This window comes from Lathamus discolor, chromosome Z (assembly GCF_037157495.1).
Source record: "Lathamus discolor isolate bLatDis1 chromosome Z, bLatDis1.hap1, whole genome shotgun sequence".
NCBI classification, from domain to species: Eukaryota; Metazoa; Chordata; class Aves; order Psittaciformes; family Psittacidae; genus Lathamus; species Lathamus discolor.
This window is the reverse complement of record NC_088909.1, coordinates 29,014,719-29,027,500: the sequence shown is the minus strand read 5'-3', so window position 1 is coordinate 29,027,500 and position 12,782 is coordinate 29,014,719. Positions and strand designations below refer to the sequence as shown.

General features: G+C 39.5%; 1 protein-coding gene across 6 annotated transcripts in view; it reads right to left on the bottom strand.

The window, feature by feature from the left end:
* ARB2A (ARB2 cotranscriptional regulator A) overlaps nucleotides 1-12,782 on the bottom strand; it is a 298,119-nt gene that overhangs the window by 222,082 nt on the left and 63,255 nt on the right. For all 6 annotated transcript variants that reach the window (XM_065662654.1, XM_065662653.1, XM_065662655.1 and 3 more), the window contains one exon: nucleotides 5,357-5,548. In XM_065662654.1, coding sequence (XP_065518726.1) covers nucleotides 5,357-5,548 — 192 coding nt within the window. The remainder of the gene's footprint in view (nucleotides 1-5,356; nucleotides 5,549-12,782) is intronic.

Sequence of the window (12,782 nt, the reverse complement as noted above, 5' to 3'; positions counted from 1 at the left end):
AAGAACTGTAATTGCAGTGAAATGTCAACTCTCTTCTTTTTTCCAGAAAGTGTTCCTTGCCCACCTTACTGAAATTCAGCTAGCCAGGTATAAACTGTAAGACAAAATTTAAAATCTTAGATTCCTAAAATATGACCACTAGAACAAAGAGGATGTTGTCTAACAAGGAATTCTATTCTTAAAAGCAAGTTATAAAAGTTTTCCAGCAAGAATTCTTGTTAACATAGTTTCAACAAAGCAGAAGTTCTTGACAACAATGTGTAAAAGCCCACTTTTGAAACTGGGTAATTTTTATAAGATGGAAGACCAGTTACTAAATAGCAAGGTTAGTAAATCACATGGAAGGTATGGTGGGTAAATTTACTATGATTACATTGAATTATTTTGTTCTATTAAATCAAGTTACAAAATTAATGACATCGCATGCTGAAGAAAGTAACTACCCTCACTAATTCTCAGTAAATATTACCCACCTGATAGTTTTATACAAATTAATAATTTTAATATGATTGAATAAATCCAATATTCTGATGAAAAATATTCTTAAGACTAGAAATTGTTAAGAAAATGCATAAAAGAGTAGGATTAACACAACAGAAACATGAAGCTGAAAATTGTGTTTTATCAGCCATTAAAGAAATATTTCTGCAGTGGATGCCCATCTCATGCAAACCTTTTTTTGTCTGTTTGTTTGTAGAAAGTCAGATTTTTGGGTGCTGCATTTCTTCTGAAAAACTCATCTAGGTTCTTTGAAGAAGCTAATTTTCTGGTGCTGTTACCCTTATGTCAAGTACTGATGCTCCATGAAATAGCAATATCTAAGCTATATTATAGTGTGATGAATTCAAAACCAGGCAACAATTCTTGGATGTTTATTTTAAAAATTAATAATTATTATTTTAGAAAAATCATATAACTGACAGTTGCTGTGGTTCAATTTTATTAGTACCCTTGGGACCACAGATAATTTAGGCAGAAAATGTACTGTATTTCCAAACACAGAGAAGACATCCAACAGTTTCTTTGTACTTGTGCAGTAAACAGATATCCTTTCTATTCTTCTCAATGTCCAAACTTCTGTAAGCTGAGCTCCCATTTCCCCAAGAAATAAACTTCCTCCATAAGTAAGTCAACTTCAGCTTTTCCTTGCCCTAACACTCAGCAGACTTTAAAACACAGAACCCCCTTCTCCAGCCACTAGGTAAGGAATGCTATTGAATGGAATGCTATTCCATGGAGCAGGAGCCAACTTCTGTACCCCTTCTTGCTTGCTTCCTTATATCACTAGTATCGCCAGTACATTTCCTGGAGCACCGTTTAGATTACCATCCATGTTGTTATCACTCAACAATGAAGCAGAGCAGCATATCTCCTCCAAACCTCCTCTTACAGTGACCAAGGCCCTCATAGGGAACACAGGAGACTCTGAACTACCTAAAGGAAACCAGGAATGGAAAACCTTAATTCCTGACACCCTATGTAAATGCCCTCACTGCTGATTTAAAAAATTCACCTCTATCCCACATCATCTCCTCCTGGTGCTCCTTGAGTCAGTGTATATACATGACTAAATAATAACTATCTCAGTCATAATAACTGATCTAAGAGCCTGACTCCAGACAGCAGAGTTACAGTGAATGAGACATTTTTGCAAAATGTAGAAGAGACACATTAAGATTCCTCTTCTCATTTACATTAATTTTTTTAACATAATTTTCATTTATTTATTAATAAAAAGTGGAATAGCTTCAGTGCTGTATTATACTTGTAAGTCCCACATTCCCAAAGGACAAACTTGAACTTCAGTCTCTCACACATCAGATGACTGCTTCTGTCAAAAATCAGTATTTCCCACTGCAGAAAGTTTCAATAGATTAGTTCTATCTGAACAAAAAAACAAACCTGTGCATATTTATTTCATACCATACTTTGTATCATTTTGTACTCTTTCCATACCAAATTGCCGTCTTTTTGGGGGTCAAGTATCTTTATAATATGTATTTGTTTTATTTTAATTAAGCTTTTGTTAGTCTTACTGCTTTATCACATTTGCCTTTTTCATACTTGTTTTTCTAAAGTACATCTTTTCCTACCGTGTTTTAACGTATTTACACATATCTGTCTCTCACATTGTATACACTTTTCTCCCTCCTCTTTGTCCTACAATCTGTTCTCTATCTAGTTGCTTGTGTGTTCTCTTCTTTCATATTTCAAAATCTTTTATATTATCAGATTTGAATTCCTGAATTAACACATTAATCTTACCCCTTCACATAAAACCTTGTGAACTACTCCCAAACCTATTACACAAAAGATTGAATCTACACAACAGAGTTTGATAAAAAAGACAGAAGGAGCAGTGTTATCTACAGGAACCACCTAGATGAAAAGAAAAAACACATTTCTAGCTACTCAAATTCCCACAGGGATGTTTCTCCTTGGATCTTTTCTTTCCAACGTGTATCAGCCCCAAGCCACTAAGAAGCATGGTAAATTTTAAGCCTTTGCACTGCTCCCTTATTTCACACATGCTTTAAGAGAAAAGGTTATGTTTGTTCTGGGGTTTTTGGTGGTGGTTTTGTTGTTGTTGTTGTTTCTTTTTTTTTTTTTGAAAGTGCTGTACCAGATAGAAATAGTTTATTTTCTTCCCTTAACTTCTCGTTCTGAGAGCAGTATCAGTTCATCCTGCTCAATCCACTGCCCACTGGTAATTCCAGCTTTTACATCCCTGTTTTCAGTTTTCACAAGAAGGGAACTGAAACTTGCTTGTGGTAGGCTCATAACTCTCCAGAGAAAAAAGCAATAGGGAAAAAGATAGGACTTTGACCTACCTCACCTTCTGTTTGTTTGTCAAGTTTTATTTAAAGGAAATAAGAGGTGATATTTCTGAACTAGTTTCTGCACAACAGACATTTAAGCACCACTTTGGCATTTTCTTTTTTATTTTTTTTTCTAAAATTAAAATCTAGTCTCATAAGCTACCTGTGTGTGTTTCACACTCAGAACAGATCAGTGGAATTTTCAAATCCTAGACAGTCTGTCAAGAAAAAAAAATCCGTTCTCTTGTCATCAGCACTGTAATCTTATGCTTTGATAAGGTCTGCTGGTTTCATTCAACGATGAGACCTGTTCTTAGAAGAAACACTGGAAGATCAAGGAAAGTAATTCCTTACTTCAAACTGGCAATGTTGCATGAGGAGGCATTACAATTTTCATTCAGGCCATTTATCGTTTAGGCCAGTTATTTTCATTTCATACCAGACAGAAGTGCCTAAATCAACCAGAGGACTGAATGCCAGAAAACCCAGAAAAGGATGCAATTTTTATTAACTAAAACTGAAGTCCTTTTACTCACTCTACTGTAATTTCCTGCATTTGGAAGACCAATTTATATGATTTGCACATTAAGCAGACATAATATCAGTGCGTAACTATCTGTATTCTCTTTTTAGTCATAACATAATGATTCCAAATACCTTCAGTTGGGCTCGACGTCCATAAAGTACTGCCTTGTCTAATCAGATACACACCTAATTCCCATTACAGGATACAAAAACCAGGAACACATTTAATATACTACAACTTAATATGATCTCATCTTCATTTTGCATGAAAAAAAATCATTGCAAATAATATGTGTTCTAAACATGTAACACATTTACCAGAATTTTAAGATGCACAAAAAGGGCTAGTGCGTTTTACAGTAGCTGGAATTATTCAACTAAAAAGAACTATGAATTTAAAAACCACATTATGAGAAAGAAGGAAGTAAAATCATAAGAATGCAATGTCTCATGTCCAAATGAGATAGAATGATTAAATTTATTAAAAGATATTTTGTGATCAAACTCCTTGGGTTTTTTTCCTTTGGGTGTTTTATTTTAACAAATAGACAAGTATTCAAAATGCAGAAATATATAATCTGTTCTTAAGTATAATAACCGTTTTAGGGAACAGAGGTCTGAACTTCGTCACTCTGGCACAATCATTACATAAAATATATAACAAAACAGGAATATGACCTATAACTCTCCTCTACTAGAAACACTCCTTTAAAGAGTATCTGTTAAGTCAGGGATCCCAGTTTTAAATACTCAACCTCTCATGTTAGACAAGACAGCAGCATCTCTAGGAAAGAATGAAAATGCAAGCATGTAAGCATTGATACAAGCATTTAAGTAGCAACTGCTCTTTGGTTTCTTGAGAAAACCTCTGTAATTTGCACTCTAGGAGTTAATCTCCAACTCTGGACCTACCATACACCCATATTACACTCAATAAACCTAAAGTATATTTTTTCTGACTCTCAGTATTAATTTAAAATGAACAAAAACTTTGTATTAGAAGAAAGCAAGCATCACTTTCACAAGACTAAGTTTCTTTTTCACACAAAGTGTAGTCTGGTACTTTGTTAGTGGACTATAAAAAACAAAAATATTTTAATGGTTTAATGTTTGAATAATTTTTCTTGCTTTGCTTTATTAAAAAAAACATGTTTGAAGAGAACCATTTTCTATACTGACTACTTTAAAGCCAACTGCAAAGAATTAAACTTCATTTTGCAAAATGTGCAACAATCAGTGACAGTGCTGATATGTAGAGCAGAACATTAGCTCAACTTGGTAAATATAATAGAAATAGTGAGTTTTAAGTAAGATTTTCTTATGTTTACTGCATTAAGTTTCATTTAGTTAGCACGATGCAAGAGATGAATTACACCTACGAAGTTCCAGTGTTAAAACACGTTACACAAATTGTGCATTGTCACTCACACAGATGTAAATGTAACAAAATAGTGTCCAGAAAATGTAAATGTTTTTTACTGTCAAGTATTGATAGGTGAATCAGTATTCAGTGCAAAACTGAAAAAGACTGTGCCTCTAATAAATTCAGTACAAGCCTAGCAAAAAAGCCTGCTGTTATCATGAAAGCTCATGTTATCATGAGATTACAACAGACGTTGAGTGAGAATACGTACAAATTTAATGAAATGTAAAAGAAAACACTTCAAATCATAACAAATTTCTGTAGTGCTTTCTATGGCATCTCATCGCCTGCTAAGGGCTCTTGTCATGTTAGCTGCCATATTAAACTACATGGCAGCACCGCCACAGCAACATGACACACAACTAAATTTTATTTTTTTTTAATGTAAGAGGGAAACTTGGTTCCTTTAGAACAAGGTCCTGAAAGAAACCAAAGAGCATTCCCATCATAAATAAAATGGTTATATAGAGAAATACCGAACACTGATCCACAAATTAAACCATTGCAGATTTAGAGATCTTCACATACAGGAAGACACGCACATATGTGTATGAACACACAACCACACATGCATGTTAATTTCACTTACCTCAGCAGCTCTCTTTATATATGGCATTTGTGTGCCGCTGTCCAGGTCTTTGTTAATTATAAGCCTCCTGGCCCACTGACCTGCTCTGACAACACCGTTACCATGAATCAGGACCAAGAGCTTGTCAGGATTTGTCAACGCATCTTCACTCATAAAGATAAAACTCTTTGGTTCACTCTCTGTTGCATCAACCTGCAATTAAAGATCACACAGACTTGCATCAATAAAATGCACCAGTAAAAAGTACACCTGTAAAGTTAGTTTCCTAATTGATATGAAAACCTTCACCATTTGACAACTATTTGTATGCATATTACAAGGACTAATGTGTGCCCAGTACTAAATAAAAATAAAGCAAGCGCTAGTATCTGTGGAATCTAACTTCAAAACATGAAAATGTACCACAGTCTAGAAGAGTAGTGCAACTGAGACTTCAATAAAAAAAAAGGGGGTAAGAAGTATGTGAAAGCTTTGAAACATCAGTTTTTACAGAAATGTACTGGTAAAAAAGAAAGTCCATAAAAGAACAATTGAGCAGGGGCTGTCAAGTAATTTATCACTTCTGATATGCCTGAAGCAACAATAAAATTCTTCCATAATATGAAAAAATTCCTGGAGACTTCTATCTTGGTCACGTCAACATAAATACCCAATAAGCCACATAGTAACCAGTATCACAAATTTATTTATTATAAATTTAATAGGATAGGCCTAATAAAATACAGAAATCCGATTTAGGTCTAAATAATGTCTTCATTAAGAGTTCTGCACTGGGTCAATGATTAGCTATTTTGCTGCATTAACAGACTAACAACCAGCTCTGATATTCAGTAAACCACAATCTAATTCCAACATTTATCCTTAACTCAAGAGAGTAAAGCAGCACCTTTTGTTCAATAAAAACAGAAATTCAAAACAGTTCAACACTTGATTTAGCAAGCCTGGATCAAGGCAAAAGGACTGTGACGGTGTAAACACCACGAGGGCTGAAAAAAAACACTATGTCTACTCATTCCTCCCTTTCTACCATATGAATACAGAAAAAAGGAAGAATACAAAAGGCAGATCTCCCCCTCCTTCTGTACTCCTCCCCCTAACGGAGTAACTGTACAGCTGCTAGGAACAAACTTGAATTGTCTAACACTCTGCAGCAGCATGGAAAGTCAGGCCAGGATATAAGCTTTACACTGACACAGGAGACATGGTTATTTGGATTATCTTATTTTTTTCTCTGATGCACCTCCCATATGGAGACAGGCTGAGAAAGTTGGGGCTGTTCAGCCTGGAGAAGAGAAGCTGTATGGAGATCTCATAGCAACCCTCCAGTACCTGAAGGAGATCTATAAGGATGCTGGGGAGGGACTCTTTATTAGGGACTGCAGTGATAGGACAGGGGGTAATGAGTTAAAACTTAAACAGGGGAAGTTTAGATTGGCTATAAGGAAGTGCTTCCCTGTGAGTAGAGAGGTACTGCAGTAGGCTGCCAAAGAAGTGATTGCTCCATCCCTGGCAGTGTTCAAAGCCACGTTGGCCAGTCTTGGATTTACTGTGAGGTGTCCCTGCCCATGTCAGGGGGGTTGGAACTTGATGATCTTAATGTCTTTTCCAACCCTAACTATTCTATGAGTCTATGATTTTATGATTCTGTTCTTAATTACTCTTACTTAGGAAAAATTAATTGTTCATGAACCTCTGTACTTTTTTTTAATGGAAATCCTAGCAAGTATATTTTTCAGCACAAGTACAGGCTCAATGGAGACTGGATACAGCAGCCACAGGGAGAAGCTGGAGAGAAGCTCTGGACAAGGGCCTGCAGAACAGGACAAGAGGGAATGGCTTTAACCTAACAGAGAGAAGATTGAGATGAGCTCTTAGGCAGAAGTTCTTCCCTGTGAGGGTGCTGAGGCCCCGGCACAGGCTGCCCAGAGAAGCTGTGGCTGCCCCATCCCTGGCAGTGTTCAAGGCCAGGTTGGATGGGGCTTGGAGAAACCTGGTCTAGTGGAAGGTGTCCCTGCCCGTGGCAGTGGGTTGGAACTGGGTGAGCTTTTAGGTCTCCTTCCAACCCAAACCAGTCCGTGATTTTTATGACTAAGTCAATAAGGCTACTTGAGAAAAACAAGTTCGTAACTGAAAGAATCGTCATGTCTCTCTTCAACTTCTGCTGTAACACTAAAGACTTTATTCCCTGACACAAAATGATGACGTCTACTGTGCCTCAGCTTACATGCTCTACACCAGGAAATGAACTCACACTTTGTGAGAAAATAAAAACTTGGTAAAAAATACGCCCTCTTGAAAGGAGTTCAGAGGATGTAAGTACAGGCACCATAGTGGGGCTACGGTCAGATCACACTGCCACTTCTGAAGTGGCAGTATTGATACCTTAAAACGTAAATTGGCTTAGGTAAAACATCAGACAACACTAAATCCCACAACAGTACTTGGCAAGATGTAACTGACTTTTGCACACAAACTTGATACCTATGATAATGTAATTAAGAAAAACATTGCAAATTTGTATTTCAGTCAAACATATAACTTAGCTATACACTTTAGTATTTCTAAACTAATTTCTTGTTTTGCAATCATATGTAAGAGACATAACTAGTTCACAATTCTGCTGTCCTAGGTTCAGCAGTAGCAGTTATTTTTCTCCTTCTTAGTAGCTGGTGCAGTGCTGTGTTTTTGAATTTCAGCCTGGGAACAGCATTGATAACACTGATGCTTTTAGTTGCTGCTTCGTAGTATTTAGTCTGACCAAGGACTTTGTGAGCCTCATGCTCAAGAAGAGACAGGACACCTGACCCAAACTAGTCAAAGAGGTATTCCATACCACAGCATGTCATGCCCAGTATATAAACTGGGGGCAGTTACCCAGAAGGGTCAGATCGCTGCTGGGGTTGGGCTGCGTATCGGTTGGCAGGTGGTGAGCGGTTGTATTCTCTTCCCTTGTTATTTCCCTTATCATTATTATTATTGGTCGTAGCAGTAGTGGTTTGTGTTATACCTTAGTTACTGGGCTGTTCTTAGCTCAACCCGTGGGAGTTACATTCTTTCAATTCTCCTCCCCATCCCTCTGGGAGCAGGGGGGATGAAGCAGGGGGGGAGTAAGAGGGAGACTGCGTGGCTGAATTTAAACCACGACATCTACAAAAACATTAATTTATAAAGAGTTAAAAATATCTACCAACATCATAAGAAATAACTCTTCATTCTCTTCCTCAAATTAATCATATTTGGAAACCTTTATTCAAGCTAATTTACCTTCAAACAGTAGTAATTCATTAGATCAAGCTCTCAATAAAGAATGCACATAGAAGTCACTCCTCTGCACAACCCTACTTTATTGACAAATCAACATACGATACCATTTAGTGTTAGACACACCGAGTCTGCATAAAGTAATTTGCATTTATCAGCCAATTTCTCTTCTGAGCTACTCATACACATTTACTTCTGACCCCTTATTTAAACACAAATTCAACAAATCCAGTAAAATGTTGAACCTCAGTTAGTTTAATGTAACAATTTGATTCAACATCTTTGTTCACATGCAGTAACAATCTTCCAATAACCTGTAGGTAGGTATGTTGAACCAACATAAACACTGCTAATAACCTGCTGTTCAGAAGTACTGTTTAAAGTTTAAATTTCTTTTTTCGTATCTATTAAACTTTAAAGTTTAAATTTCTTTTTTCATAATCGCAGTTGCAGAAAATTCTCTGAGTTACACACTCTACATATATTTATGACTTATGGTTTTCGAACACTGAATTTTTCCACGAGTTGTCTCAAATGAGCTATCACCTAATACAGCAGTAGCTGTCTGCAGAGTATTTCAGCAGTACAGCAGTTAGCATTTTGCACAGCTATCAATATATACAGTAAGATCAAACTATACCTGAAATCTACACTTACTGACATTCACGCTAACACATTGACAATGACTCAGTTTTCGTTTCTCAGCCCTCATCAACCCAAGATGCATGTGACTTGACTAGGCTCTAGGCGTCTTTTATCTGTACGCTGGAAGTTTTTAAGACTGAACATTTGTCCTGGGTTTAGCAGTAGCAGTCATTTTTCCTCCTTCTTAGTAGCTGATGCAGTGCTGTGTCAAGCCTGCACTGGAACAGGGGCAAGCTCTAGAACACCTGCAATACATTGATGACATTATTCTGTGGGGCGATACAGTGGAAGAAGTCTTTGAGAAAGGGAGGAAAATAATCCAAATCCTGCTGAAAGCTGGTTTTGCCATAAAATGGAGTAAGGTCAAGGGACCTGCACAGGAGATTCACTTTTGGGGAATAAAATGGCAAAATGGATGTTGCAAGATCCCCACAGGTGTGATCAACAAGACAACAGCAATGTCTCCACCAACCAATAAGGCAACACAAGCTTTCTTGGGTGCTGTGGGGTTCTGGAGAATGCATATCCCAAATTACAGTTCGATTGTAAGCCCTCTCTATCATGTGACCCGGAAGAAGAATGATTTTAAATGGGACCCTGAGCAACAAGAAGCCTTTGAGCAAATTAAACGAGAGATAGTTCATGCAGTGGCCCTTGGACCAGTCTGGACCAGGCCAGATGTAAAAAGTGTACTGTACACCGCAGCTGGGGAAAATGGTCCTACCTGGAGCCTCTGGCAGAAAGCTCCAGGGGAGACTCGAGGTCGACCCCTTGGCTTTTGGAGTCAGGCATGCAAAGGATCTAAGGCCAGCTAATATCCCAACTGAGAGAGAGAGACTGGCAGCCTATGAAGGGGTTTGAGCTGCTTCGGAAGCGACTGGCACTGAAGCACAGCTCCTCCTGGCACTCTGGTTGCCCGTGCTGGGCTAGATGTTCAAAGGCAGGGTCTCCTCTACACGTCATGCAACTGATGCTACATGGAGTAAATGGGCTGCACTAATTGCACAACGAGCTCGAACAGGAAATCCCAGTAGTCCAGGCATTCTAGAAGTCATCATGGACTGGCCAGAGGGCAAAGATTTTGGAATGTCACCAGAGAAGGATGTGATGCGTGCTGATGAGGCCCCACCATATAACAAACTGTCAGAAAGTGAAAAGCAGTATGCCTTGTTTACTGATGGGTCCTGATGTATTGTGGGAAAGCATCGGAGATGGAAAGCAGCCGTATGGAGTCCCCGACGACAAGTTGCAGAAACTGCTGAAGGAGAGGGTGAATCCATGTCAGTTTGCTGAGGTGAAAGTTATCCATCTGGCCCTGGACATTGCTGAACAGGAAAAGTGGCCACTACTTTATACTGACTCATGGATAGTGGCAAATGCCCTGTGGGGGTGGTTGCAGCAATGGAAGGACAGCAACTGTCAACACAGAGGTAAATCCATCTGGATTGCTGCACTGTGGCAAGATATTGCTGCCCGGGTGCAGAACGTGGTGGTGAAGATATGCCATGTAGATGCCCATGTACCCAAGAGTTGGGCCACTGAGAAAGACCAGAACAACCAACAAGTGGATAAAGCTGCAAAGATTGGAGTGGCTCAGATGGACTTAGATTGGCAACATAAGGGTGAATTATTTTTGTCCCAGTGGGCCTATGACACATCAGGCCATCAGGGCAGAGATGCAACATACAGATGGGCTCGTGATTGAGGGGTAGATCTAACATTGGACACTATTGCCCAGGTTATTCATGAGTGTGAAACGTGCTGCAATTAAACAAGCCAAGCGGTTAAAGCCTCTTTGGTATGGAGGACAATGGCTGAAGTACAAATATGGGGAGGCCTGGCAGATTGACTATATCACACTCCCACCAACGTGTCAATGCAAGCGCCATGTGCTTACCATGGTGGAAGCAACCACCGGATGGCTGGAAACATACGCCATGCCCCATGCCACTGCCCGGAACACTGTCCTGGGCCTTGAGAAACAGATTTTGTGGCGACACGGCACCCCAGAAAGAACTGAGTCAGACAGTGTGACTCATTTCTGGAACAGCCTTATAGACACTTGGGCCAAAGTGCATGCCACTGAGTGGGTATATCACATCCCCTACCATGCACCAGCCTCTGGGAAAATCGAACGGTACAATGGGCCGTTAAAAACTACGCTGAGAGAAATAGGCGGTGGGACTTTCAAACATTGGGATGCACACTTACCAAAAGCCACCTGGCTGGTCAACACCAGAGGATCTGCCAACAGGGCTGGCCCAGCCCAGTCAGAACTTTTACATACTGTAGAGGGGGACAAAGTTCCTGTGGTGCACATGAAGAATTTGCTGGGAAGGCAGTCTGGGTTATTCCTGCTTCAGGTAAAGGCAAATCCACTCGTGGGATTGCTTTTGCTCGGGGACCTGGATATACTTGGTGGGTAATGAGGGAAGATGGTGAAGTCCAGTGTATACCTCAAGGGGATTTGATTTTATGGGAAAACAGCCAATGAACTCAATTGTATGCTGTTGCCTGCTATGTAAAACTTCTATAGCCCACCAGGTAGACATCTTCAGGTCACCAGCAACTGGCCCCTGACTTCCCTCCGACCATCATCCCAACAAAGAATGAATTTTGATAGAACCAGACGAGTTCTGTGGCAAAGGAATGATCAGCATCAGCAGGCAACTATCTAACACTCCACAAAGCCTCTCCTGCCCCAAGAGACTGTTGCAGGAGATGGAACCCAACATCATGGACCAAATGGACTCAGCAGCTTTATAGGGATTGTTTCATGCACTAAGGAATGATCTCTCTCTGTCTGTGTGTGTATGTGGATGTATATATATATATATGTGTATATATATGTATATATGTGTATATATATATGTATGTAAGAGCAATGGTATATTGAAAATGTGGGATCTGAGCATGACGTGAATGGTATGGAATAAGGGGTAGATACTGTCCTGGGCTCAGCAGTAGCAGTCATTTTTAATCCTTCTTAGTAGCTGGTGCAGTGCTGTGGTTTTGACTTTCAGACTGGGAATGGCGCTGATAACGCCGATTTTCTTAGTTGTTGCTCAAATGTTTGGTCTGACCAAGGACTTTCTGAGTCTCATGCTCTGCCAGGGAGGAGGGGAAGCTGGGGTGAAGCAGAGACAGGACACCTGACCCAAACTAGCCAAAGAGGTATTCCATACCACAGCACGTCATGCCCAGGATGTAACTGAGAGTTACCCGGAAGTTCTGGTTCACTGCTCGGTCAGGCTGGGTATCAACAGTTGGTATTGTATTCTCTTCCCTTGTTACTTCCCTTATCATTATTATTATTGGTTGTAGCAGCAGTGGTTTGTCTTATACCTTAGTTACTGGGCTGTTCAACCCGTGGGAGTTACATTCTTTCGATTCTCCTCCCTGTCACTCCAGGAGCGGGGGAAGAAAGGTGGGGAGCGAGCAAGATGGCTGTGTGGCTGACTTATGGCCTGTGCTTATCCCACGACAATGTTAAACTTTTAAAGGGAAAAAAATTTACTAA